The 12,969-nt window shown below is 37.8% G+C and overlaps 1 protein-coding gene and 1 long non-coding RNA gene across 5 annotated transcripts in view; both read right to left on the bottom strand.

The window, feature by feature from the left end:
- LOC144648510 (uncharacterized) overlaps nucleotides 1-12,969 on the bottom strand; it is a 34,704-nt gene that overhangs the window by 20,170 nt on the left and 1,565 nt on the right. Inside the window, exons 3-4 of the mRNA XM_078508042.1 lie at nucleotides 690-991; nucleotides 2-144 (exon numbers count right to left, since the gene is read on the bottom strand). Coding sequence (XP_078364168.1) covers nucleotides 2-144; nucleotides 690-991 — 445 coding nt within the window. The remainder of the gene's footprint in view (nucleotide 1; nucleotides 145-689; nucleotides 992-12,969) is intronic.
- On the bottom strand, nucleotides 2,007-12,784 carry LOC144652682 (uncharacterized). 4 transcript variants are annotated; one of them, XR_013570592.1, is made up of 4 exons: nucleotides 12,482-12,784; nucleotides 8,359-8,424; nucleotides 7,431-7,684; nucleotides 2,007-2,585 (listed from the first exon to the last, which is right to left on the bottom strand). It is a non-coding gene; the product is annotated as an uncharacterized LOC144652682 (long non-coding RNA). The 4 variants fall into 4 exon arrangements; XR_013570593.1 differs by lacking the exon at nucleotides 12,482-12,784 and adding an exon at nucleotides 8,761-8,997; XR_013570594.1 differs by lacking the exon at nucleotides 12,482-12,784 and adding an exon at nucleotides 8,814-8,997.

The raw sequence follows: 12,969 nt of genomic DNA, 5'->3' as shown, positions 1-12,969 counted from the left end.
CTCAAGGGAACAGCCGTACAACTCTGCCCGCATGGATACACGATCTTTCCAGGTCTTTGGCCAGATTCTAATAAAGCGAGCCCTGATATGCTGTGGAAACACGTGTGAAACCACTGTGTGCATATCAGTGTTGCCTTGAAATACCTAAAATGTAAAAAAAGTCCAATTAAGTTGGTTACCATTATTATTCCAGTTCAAAGATGCTGATTATCAATCTTTTTCCAATGCTACCTAGCTAACCTCTCCTCAGGGCCATAGCCAGACCTTTGCCATAGACGAGGCAAGATCTTGCTTCTTGCTAGGGAGTTCTGGGGGGAAGCCCTCCAGAAAAGTTTGAAAACTAGAAGCTCTGAAACTCTTTCAGAGACATTTTTCATGACATATTTCTGGGAAAACTCAGTCTTGTTCAACTAAGGATTGTTTTCCCAACAAAACATATTTTGTTTTTAATTTTGGAAAAAATCTAGACGAGGCAAGTGCCTCGTCTTGCCTCTTGCTAGTTTTTTTGTCTGCAAAATGTGTTTCGTTGACAATTTGTTAAATAATAAAACAATTATCCTGTTCAATCTTGCGTAATAACGTCCGATTTTAGCCAACTCGGCCCACGGCCTCGTCGGCTAAGTATCAGGCGATATTCCGCGCGATTTCGCAGGATAATTGTTAAATACACACAAAAAGAGTTGACTCACATTTTCAGCATTGCCCTCCATGTACATGACCCAGTCAGTCCCATCTACACTGGATGAAATCGAGTAGGAAATCACCCACTGTTGATGATCATGCCTGCCCTGTGTAGCCACTTCCTTTATCGCCATGGTCTGTCCAAGATCCACCTGAAGCCAGTGTGGGCCAGGGAGGCGACCGATAATCCATGCAGTGGGAGAGTTCAGCCGAACGTGGCTGGGAGTGTATCGGTGATCGTAGTAAGACGAGGCTGTTATAGCAGCGTCTGGAATCTTCTCACTTTCAAGCCCCAGAGCACTGTTGCAAGCTGAAGAGAAGAAAAAAAGAGTCGTAGCTTATGTAATACCTAAACGACAACTTACATACTCTTATTAATTTTAAATACAGCTATGCGGTTAAAAACAAAGGCAGAATCTTTGGTAAAACAAATTTTCCTTAGGCATTCGCTAGCACTGTTCCTCTTATGAACAACATTTTGATTGAAACGGAGTGAAAACGAAAAGGGTAAAAATGAAAACGAAAACGCGAGACATCTTAAGAGCAAACAAGAAGCTTAAGGAAGCTTAAAACTGGGCGGGAAATGACGTCTACATTAGAGATATCATATTGTTTGTGTTGAAATGAATTGGCCTTTCAGTGTATCGGTTTGAGACACTTTGAAAGATAATTGTAAAGGTGTAATTGTGATTTTTCTGAATGCTTTCGTGTTCGTCCTGAGGCGAAATTTTGATGATATTAGTTACCTTTAGTCTGAAAAGGCGATTCTTTTTGGACGGAGGTCATTTCGTATATTTTTGTATAGAAAGGACGTTTCGGTTGCCGGTAAGGTGCGGTTAGAGAAAGTTTGAAAAAGGGTTTTAAATTTTCTAAGTCATTTTCATCGACGCTTTGTCAAGTTATTCATGACGTCGTGAAGTTCTTAGTGTATTATACAGGTCTATATATACATGTATGTCGGTACAACGTGAAAATGGTAGGTTTTTGGCCGTGGTTATTCTGTATATTCGATTAATATAAGGAGTTGTTTCAAAGGAGTAAAGTCGGTTGTGCAAGTCATACAGAAGAAATGGAAAAGTTACTTTTGGTTTGCTTGATGGCGAGTGTGGTTGCGAGCTTTATGTAGGTAATCGTTGGCTGGTTTAGACGAGGGACAAAACGTGCGGTTGTGTGACTTGCTGGGAGAGAGACGCTTTTTTTTAGGTTTGTAAAAAATTTATGGGGAAGATGGATTATTGTCATGGATTGTTGTCAGGCACAGTTAATGGCTAGAGTGTGAAATATTATGGAAATAGCAATATATAAGTAATATATTATATACAGAGTACAATCATTGCTTTTCATTGTAATCACCAGCTGTGAGTACAGTTCATTGAGATTTTTCATTTTAAATAAATAAAAAGTGTATTTCATTATGTAAGTCGAGTGACGTTTGGGCCGTGACGTTGTTAGACAAATCACATGGCTTTAGTTAACTTCAAGTGAGTTGCAGAATTTACAAACTGAAGACTTTTATCCCTGAAACAGAAGTACGCGATTGCGTATAGTTCGTGTGTCGATTAAGAACATTTTTATTTTAAAGCAGAAGGCAAATGGAATGAAGCAAGAAGTGTAATTCCTCTACAGATGTGAAGTATTAATAACTGCACGGCAGTTTGTTCTTTGGCTTTTTGTTTACTTTGTTTTATATTTTAGTTGCTTCGCGAGTGTGATGCATTACTCTGTAGAGGTGAAACGTCAAATCAGCTGATAAAGTTGAGTCAGAATCCATGAGTTTTGTTTGAACTATAATCCTTCTTGATAATTGTGAGATGGTTCTTTCTTGTGGATCCATTTCGTTAGTTGTTGCCTTTAATTCTTGTGTACTTGACTTGTTGTGAACCATGTATTTTCTTGCTCTGCAACTGAATAAAATGAGAGAAAGATCCTTTTAAGTTTTAGAACGAAGATAAGTTGAGTTTGTAGGAGGCTAGTAAATTTCTTTAAGATGAAACTGGCTGACATTTAATATTTTGGTTATCAAGGACTGGATAGCAAATTGATTTTGTTAACAATAGTTAAGTGTCTGAGAATTATGTTGGAGATATAGAGACCTAGAGTTAAGGAATGGAATGGTGTTGTTGAAGGATAACTGCGTTAGAGTATTCCAAATATGTGAGGCAGCGGGGTATGCGAGGCGAGGCAGTGAGGCATGGGAGGCGTGTAATCCCAATAAAAGGTACAGTAAAATAGAATAAAAAAGGGGACCAACACAAAAATCAAATAAAATGCGCAACAAAGCACCTGTCCATATATGTGTCCGATAAAAGAGTGTGTACTGTAAAGCAACATTTACTGTCATCTACCATAGGGGGGGGGGGGGGGCTTATATCCGGATGTTTTTTTTGTTTCCATGTAGATGAGCTTATAACTAGACACGGTTATAAGCAGGAGCACTTATAACCCTGATTTTTCGGTATGCGTTGATACTGTTGCATACACTGGTGCATCTAATATTAAGTTCCCAAGAAATTGTCAATTTACCACAAAGCTTCCCATACCTTTCACATCCTGATTGATATGCACGTAGCCACTAGTACTATCATCAGGTTACGGTATTTATTCGAATAAGCGCGGCGCTGTTTATTATATTTTTTTGCGCCTCAGATGCAGCGCTTATTGGATCGCGAGTGTGGCGCTTATTAAAAAATTGGATGCGCTATCTGTGGTGGTGTCACCATTCGTCTACTCCCGGCACTTCCACAAAATGCCACTAAAATTGTAAGTAAGGCCTTCACAACGGAACTATGTATTGCAAGAATTCTGAATAGAGACCTTAAGGTAATTCCCTTGAAATAGAACTGCTCATAGATTTCCAACCAAACTTTGCCAGTTGGTTGTTTACCTTAAGGGAAGTTAAATTTTGAAATAAATCAAAGATCTCTTCGAGATATCGACTTTTTTGCATGAAGTTAGTATGAGTAGAAGGTTTATCCTGGGCATTGTTGTTCGAACATATCATGGAAGAATGCAAACGTCTTTCAGTTCAAGCACTTTTTTTTTATTTTCGCGGAGGAAATGCTGTATTTGTCAGTCGCGACGGCTTGGCACTTTGCAACTTTGGCTTGGTTAAAAATGGTAAACTGACGTTTGCCTTTAATCGAAATAGCCTTTGGGGATTTACAAACAAGAGGAAAACATAACTGGCAACACGTGAACAAAAGCAGATTTTAGCGAACAGATGAAATGCTTCCACACACAACAAGAAAAATTTTGTTCGAAACAACACAATGTGCTGTCCCCCTCCCCTCCATGGGTGGCCCCCATAGTAACAAAAATATCAATAACTTCGAGTCCAAATCAACATAACTTGATCTATTTATCATGCTGGAGAACACGGTGCAAAAATGTATTTTTCTTGGCGTTTACTGTCTTTTTATACCACAGCTTTGTGCATAACTTAATTCAAATTGCAGATTTTAGGAATGAGAAACTCCGTTAGCCTATAGCCTTCTCAGCCAGCAATCACTACCAAAGAGCTTTATCAATTTCAAGTCTGAAGCGGCTTAACATAAGATTCCAAACAAACCTACAAAAAAATCGCACTTGACATTAGCTTCATACATGTACCTGAAACTTTTCGATATTACTCTGATGCTCTACCATTATCAAAATTATCAAGGCATGCAAAATTATCAATGTTGGTTCAGTGGTATCTAAAAGCATCATACAGTACTGCATTGGTAAGACCAGGTTCCAACTTTAAATCCCATCTTGAGCCTAATCCTTTTAGCTTACTATTTTAAAAAGCTAACTTTATAGAATCACTGCAAGTACCCACAATTACTTATACAAATTTTACTCGATATAATGTTCGCTAAGACGTAATTTTTTTTTTAAAAAAGGTTAAAAGGCTATAATATGTACAAATAAAAACCGAACGTTTTTTTTTACTATAACGTCTGTTTTCCACTTTTCTATATTAAAGGAATTTTTTGTAACATTTTTATTAATCATTAAGTGAGAAAAAAAGATACAAAATCAAAAATTCTTTATTTTATTGTTGTAGAAGTTGGACCACATCATCCCCGATGTTTGTTGTTGATAATTCATGATTTAGACAAAAAAATCCCTTCTATTACCCCACCAGAGACAACAGGAAACCAAGTGATCTTTGGGAATGGGAAAGGGACACTGTGCATCTTTAGTTCTCAAAGGGCCAATTACTTCAGCACGTACCCTTCAACGGAGTTTACACCCCACCTTACCCACCCCTACACATGGTCTAACAAAGAATTCAAACAATTGTTATCGCTTTTTGCTTCAAGTTGATCATCATATTGTTTTCAGCAGTTAAAAATATTGTCATCTGACGCCCTATTTTTTTTCTATCAGAAAATAATATTTTGCTTAACTGAAGAAAAATGATCCATAACTCCCTCACAGAAGGAATTTTTCCTAAGACCCCCACCCCCACCCCCAACCTAAGGGAACCCTCCGGAAATCCAATTTAGCTTCATACCTTTCCTTACCGTTTTGGCCTTTGAGACCCCTCCCATCACCTGGAATTCCCAATCCCTTCTGTGGAGGAAGTATTGACATTTTCTGTAAACACAATTGAGAAATAAATTATAACATAAAACAGCCTTGCAATTAAATTCGGCACATGTGACCGGGCAAAAAAGCAACAGTTCACGCTGATATACTGCTAAATAAAAGAATGAGTAAAGCACTTTCTCTATGCAACATTTTGGTGTATTAGTTTAGTTCCACACTTCCAGTGGCAGTGAAAAAGCCAAACAATATTGGATACTGTAATGATTCTATTAAGCGCCCTCCTTCCAATAAGCGCCCCCCTTCGAATGTGTTTTTGTCAATAAGCGCCCCTATTCCAATAAGAGCCTCTATTAAGTGCCCCATTGTTATGAGCCTCTATTCTAATACCCCCCCCCCCCCCCCTATTGTGGATAACCATCCCTATTGAAGTCATCGATGCATTCTCCTTCCCAAAAGGATTGCAGCCTCTGGGGATGAAAATGTCATCAATGTCGAAAAGATAAACTCACAAACATTCACCGGACCGAACATGTATATATTTACTGCTAAAATAAACAATTCTTTTAAAAGTAACTGAACTTTCAACAATTTGTTACTGACAGTTTCAGTTATTGTTAGTTATTTCAATATATATTTAAGTTTTGTTTTGAACATTTGGTTTTTTCTCAAAAAATTAAATAAGTGCCCTGTCTCAATAAGCGCCCTTCCATGAGGTGCCAAAAGTAAATAAGCCCCCCGGGTGCTAAATCGAATCATTTCGGAAATACTATTAGCTGTGCACTTATGAGTTATGCAGGTGCACTGACATGAAAACACAGGTAGCCCAAGCGCCTAAAGGAGCCGTCAACATATAGACCACATACGACATTGCGTAATAACGTTATTATAAGGGTTTGTATGGGAATATAACGATCGTAAAAAATAATTCAAAATAGAGGAAAAGTATCCAATAAAATTCACTTAACTATCCTCTTCTGTCTATATCTTGTGTTTCTATGCCGTTTGGAGGCGATTTAAAGCCATTTCAGTGGGTTTTAGGTTCGCTGGTTTCCTATCATTCACTGTATCATTTAAGGGTTTGTATGGGAATATAACGATCGTCGATTTTATCGGATATTTTCCCCTTTATTTTGAATTATTTTTTACGATCGTTATATTCCCATACAAACCCTTAAATGATAGGAAACCAGCGAACCTAAAACCCACTGAAATGGCTTCAAATCGCCTCCAAACGGCATAGAAACACAAGATATAGACAGAAGAGGATAGTTAAGTGAATTTTATTGGATACTTTTCCTCTATTTTGAATTATTTTTTACGATCGTTATATTCCCATACAAACCCTTATAATAACGTTATTACGCAATGTCGTATGTGGTCTATATGTTGACGGCTCCTTTAGGAGCTTGGGCCACCTGTGATGAAAATTGTATGCCAAAGCATCAACCAATTCATATCTAACCATAAAGTACTGTTGTCAATCTGTAGAAATTGTCCAACAGTTCATCGGATTATTTGAACATAATACATATGGAAAATCTGCCATATAAATGCATTTATTAATCATTATTAGCTGTTTTGTTGTTATCTGCTCACTCACAAGAATTGTGATAGCTGTCATTTGCATACTGTAGTGAAGCAAGTAATTCACTAAGACACCTTTCAATACTAGTAGAGAGGCTAATTTCTGTATTCTGAAGCTTGAATATCAAGTTTATAAACCATTTTAATGATTTATTAACTTGATATTCAATAATTAAAATTTTTAATGACCTTGACAATTGTAGTTAACACACCACAAGGTCAAATTATTTAAACCGCAAAGACACAGAAGCACCATTTATCCCATTGACCTCAATAAAAAAAAATAAAATTCAGTAAATTATTTATAAGGTGGACAAGGCATATCATTATCAACTTCACTGGTTTTGATCAGACGGACTAACTAATGGTGAACTTCACTTCCATTTCATCTCTCCCTTCAGGATATCACCTCCATATGATTGACAGAAGAAGATATATCATGTTAATTAATAAGTGTTGGATACATGAAAAAGTTAAAAAAAACTTGTATTGAAAATAATTAACTGGTTAGTAACAGCATACAATAACTGCTAGTAACACTTACCTGTCCCTGCCTCCTCCTCAGGCGCCTCGATTTTCTTTCTCCGACAAAGCGAGAACAAGAGAGACGTCTGGGTACGAGGCCGTACCTGTTCTCCATTTTAAATAACGTTCCGGATAACAACTTTTCCATGGGTATCATGTGGAGCAACATGCCTGTGCTGTAAAGCCAAAATCTCTGTAAGCCATTGCCAACCCATCGCCTTTATCTTCACATAAAAAGCAACCTTTTTCTCCCTTCATGTGAGCTAATACAGCCTTTCCAGATTTAGGTATGCAGATGATAGCAGCAGTGTTCCTTGCACCACTTTGTTCCCATCAGTTGTTGAAACTATTATAACTCCTTAAATAAACAAAAACAAAATTGAGTTATTGAAAAAACTTTTCAGTAATTTTACTTAATCAAAAAACAATAATAATGGGCCAAGTCCATTACCACCACCCCATTAATACAATCACCTACCTATAATAATTATAAAGCCCCTTCAAGTTGACCTGAGCAAATGCTCAGTACCAGTCATTTTCTTGTTTAAAGAACACCTAGCTTTAATATTGTCACCTTGTGGCTCATTGGTGGCCACATGAATGGAATTACAATGTATTTATGATGAATGAGATGACTACATTGAATATAATTATCAAACTCAAATGACAACACTACAGTGTATTGATTCTGTTGTTATCTACTGTAAGACAGCTAATTAATATATCTTTTTTGCCTAATCATGTGGAATTACCACTTCAGATAATATGCGTAGAGACCTAGAATTAGATGGGATTCCAGCTGAGATCCTGCCTAGAACTAGTTAGGATCCCAGGTGGGATCCCCCTGGGATCAATGCACATGCAGCTAAAATTCCATGTGGAATTAGCAGCAGGTATCTCGAGTGGGATCCCACCTGGAGTAATTAGCAGGATCCTAGGTGACACCCCACCCAGGTCATTTTAGAATCCTTTAGGCAGCATCCCACGTGGGATGAACATACAGCAACCCAAGAAGGACTCACACAATCTCACCTTGCATTTTTACGTGAGTTCACCTGTCAAATATTCTTTTTAAATTTTCACAAGTCCAAATAACACCTTTAAAAAAACAAACGATTAAGTATAGTAAATATCTTGAAAGCACCACAATTGAGAAGGTAAGATAAAGAATTCATTTCACAGCTACCAACAATGTTATCATCCCTTATCCAGGGCTGTCATTAAGGGCTGTAACCCGTAACACCTGTTACGGCTGATCATGAGCTCACTCAATGTTACAGGTAAACATTTTGATTGGTGTTACTTTACAAGTTGCATTCAGAATGAAATGCTACGGGTGATAACTTCAATGTTTGGCTGCATAAAAACTTAATGACAGTCCTGCAAGTTATTGTCATCCACCTTTACACTTGATTGGTATTATAAGTATTTTACAAAGGAGTTCCATGGTGGGAGAACATAAGAGGCAGGGGAGTCCCCCCACTCACTTTTCTCCCAGGTACCTGGGATTTTACTTTCTTTCACTTGCATAACAAGTGAATGGCCTGCTAATGCCTGAGGGGAAGGGAGGAAAAAAAATCACTGGTCACAGTGCGTACAAACAAAACAACACTAAACAAATAACCCACTAAATGCAGTGAATTTTTCCACACACGAGTACTATGTATACACATGAACACAACACCAAACAAGCAGCTATTTCAAAAAGAAATAGTGTTTCGTTTCCAGATTGCGGAAGGGTGAGAATAGCTTAACTTTAAAGGAGAGGTGGGTTTGGGGTTTATTTTAATTTGGAGGTCCTGGCGTATGGAATTTTTGCGCGAGTGAAAATGAAAAGAACTTCATATTCAGTAGTAACTTCCCATTTAACACCTACTGTCCATTTTATGTAAAGGAGACAAACTCAGTCCTCCTGCAGTTTGGCAGAGTTCAAGTAACACATAACATTTCTCCTTATAGCAATAGCATGTGTTTTTCTCTCCAAATTAAGTTAAATAAAGGGAGTTTGCCTTACTCATCCAATGAAAATTAAAAATGGCACTTTATAGCATAACTTTGAATGTTCCATCAATGAAAAAATAACAAATAACTACAGAAATTATTATGAAATTATTATCTTTTGACAAAAATCGTGAGGTATATAAATCTCTAAATTGATCACATTTTCAAATCAAATAAATGCAAAATTCTAGACAAACCAATACCCTGGACGACAAGAACAGAGATAAGCACAAATACACTGTTTCAAAGCCATTTCTTCCAAATCAAATGCCTGTGGTCACTTAACTTCGACACGTAAACAAATTAATGTAAAAAGTTACCATACACAGAGTGTATACCGGGATTTACAATTACGGTAAGCTGAAATACATCCAGAAGTATTTACAGTCATACCATGATTGTATTTTGCTCGATCCGCGCTGCACGCTCTTCCGGCAAACATAAAATTATCTCCACAGAATAACCAAGTTGCTTCTGTTGTCAGTGTAACAGCCTTACATTGGTAACACTGATAATAACGATCTGCACTTTTGGCGATACTGTGGAGTTTCGATCAGACCGCGATGGCTTTGAATAATCCGAATAATGTTTATATCATTAATTTAATTTCAGAAATCTGCTCCAGCAGTTGCAACGGTAGTTAATGTTGAGCGTTACATCAACTAAATAGACGAATTTAGTTCAACACGGCAGTTGAACACCTTGCTATACGATACTGTCCATACAAAATTTGAACTTTGAACAGAACTTGACTGTCTTCTTTTTCGTCCTCAACTTTCCGTGCAGACTCGAATGTTTTTGCGACGCACGTGACACTGATCACGCAATTCCGGGTACATCCACGCGAGAACCCACGCAATTTTGCGTGTATTCGCGCTGTTTGTGACGTTGACAATGCTGTGAATTTTCATGTACAAATAGAATAGGGCAATCTCCCACATTTATACATTCCTCTGTTACATGAATTGAAATAAACTTTGTAACTCACCTGCAAATATGCACTTCTCTTTGTAGCGCACTTAAGCTCTACCGTGCGAGCAAATAAGAGATACGCCAAGTCATCCCGTTTTTCTTTGCGCTTGCAAACACTGCTTGGTGGAAATTTACTTCCGTTTCAGAATAATATTAAACGCTACGAGAGCTTTCTCTTGTTTTCTTACAATACATCGCTTTAATCAAACTTAAAACCTTGCAGTCGTTAGATATTTCTGTTTGCAACGAATCTCAATATTTTTGGTCATGCTGAGTAATATATTTCCGATATTTGAAGAACATGTTTCTACGAAATTAATTGCCATCGGTCATACGTATTTACTTTGTGGTTACGATCGTTCTTGTGATTGGATAGCAGCCCCCCGTGCGAGCAAACACGACAAGTCATCCCGTTTTTGTTTGAGTTTGCAAACACTGATTGGTGGAAATTTACTTCCGTTTCAGAAAATCGCTAGAATGTTTACTTAACAATTAAACGCTACGAGAGCTTTCTCTAGTTTTCTTACAATACATCGCTTTAATCAAACTTAAAACCATTGCATTCGTCAAATATTTCTGTTTGCAACGAATCTCAATATTTTTTGATCATGCTGAGGAATATCTTTCCGAAATTTGAAGAACATGTTTTTACGAAATTAATTGCCTTCGGTCAAACGTATTTACTTTGTGGTTACGACCGTTCTTCTGATTGGATAGTAGCCCCCACTGTGTAAATAGTTCACATCGAAGCCAAAATAATACCGTATCGTTTCTGAGGAAACGAAACAAAAACCTTGCTGTAGTGATCTACAATTTACAGTTCTGTGATATCCATATTTTGAATGACGACTTCCACCGGGTTAGTAAAGACAGTCGATTATAAGGGGTCATACAGCAGGTCGTCACAAAAGTGCGAGGCAGCAAGGTGTGCGATCCATTCTATGACTAGTAAGCCAGCTAAATAGCAGATCAGAAAGCTTAAATATAGCACTCCGATTTAAACCTTTTCATTTGGAGTAGGGATTTTTGCCTCATATACCTCGCTGCCATGCCTCACACGCCTTGCTGCTTGCACATGAGGGCCTATTTACATATAGTTCCAGAATGACTTATATTTCGGAACAAGTTCACAATGAATTTCGTTGACTGCATACATTCCACATGACATAATCGACCAGCTCAACCAAAGTCGTTTTCACGTGCGTAGTTTTCACTCAAGATCAAAACAAGATGGCGCATGTTTTGAGCAAACATGTTACCGGTATTTTTAATGCTCATGATGGCTATATCTGCAATTTTAACAAGCAATTTGACCATAGGGCTGCTTCTTCGGGCTAAACAGTAAACGCTATAATTTACATTTTTTTGCTCTGAGTTCAAACTGTGACCTCTGTATGTGGTTTCACAAGATGCGGTTTCATCTCGGAATCAAATTCATTTAAAAACCGGAATGAACTCATTCGGGAATGACTTGACTTTTGTCTTGGTATCATGTAAACAGATAGAGTGAAATATATCGGGATGGGATTAACTTGTTCCGGAATGAGTCATTCATGTGTCATGTTAACACTGGCCCTAAAACTCTCACACAGCAGCAAACCGCCAGGTTTTTTTCTTTTTAAAGAACAAATTGCTTGTATCGGTGTATGACCAATATTCAATAGGCTATCGGTTTTTAAACAACTTCATTCCATTTCGTAGCAGATCTATATGTGGGTTGTCCTAAAACCCGGAATGCCGGAAACCCGGAATGCCTGAAACCCGGAATGCCGGAAATCCGGATAAGAAAGCCCGGAATCTTAAAACCAAGAATGACCTTTTTGTGTACGCCTTTTTTCAATAAAATACGTGGAAATATGTTATTATTTATTTATTTTTTTTTTTTTGGGGGGGGGATTGGGAAGTTTGTTACGAGTTTCCAATTACGTTGCGAGTTAGCGAATCAAATTGTCAATTTCGATACAAAGTTCCAAACTTCGGCCCGACTGAACTTCGCAATTTAGCTAGTAGAGGAGAAACAAAACATGTTGTTTCAAAGTAATGGCCATATCTGAACTCACTAAACAGTTCAAGTTGTTTTAATAATCGGATCGCCGGTCCAAAATCAAAGCCAAAGCTGGCAATAAAGGTCAATAAACATAGGAACGCGCAAACTACATTCTATTATAAACACATGTCATACCTGAACTCGTCTCTCATTACCGTCTGCCTTCAGTGCACAGCCTAATTCAACCTCCTCTCACAAGAAATTCTTCCTGTCATCCTTACAAAATTCCTTTTCGGTTCATTTGGATTCCAAACGCACATTCAGGCTGCGACTCGCCATTCTCGTCCCCAGAGTCCACGATCCCTCTAGTCTCCACCGGTCAAATATGTCCGCTATTATTCAAAATGGCGTTTTTGGCACAACTTTTTTAATCTTTTCGTCCCGAAAACTTCGCATTTACCTGCTTCCTCCCCTGTCATTAAACTCATTCCTAGCGTTCCTCCTAAATCTATACAACATCGCATGACGTCTCTCCTTTTCCTTCAAAATATACGCCAACAACAAAACCTAATTAACGAAACAGCAGGGAGAATGAGGTATAAATTGTATAATGAGCTACCGAATCTATGAACTGGACTAACCGCCCAGTTAATAATAGCCGGAGCAAAAGTATACAGATGTAT

Source organism: Oculina patagonica, chromosome 4 (genome assembly GCF_052425735.1).
Source record: "Oculina patagonica isolate OP01 chromosome 4, crgOcupat, whole genome shotgun sequence".
Taxonomy (NCBI): domain Eukaryota; kingdom Metazoa; phylum Cnidaria; class Anthozoa; order Scleractinia; family Oculinidae; genus Oculina; species Oculina patagonica.
This window is presented reverse-complemented; position numbering and strand designations above follow the sequence as displayed.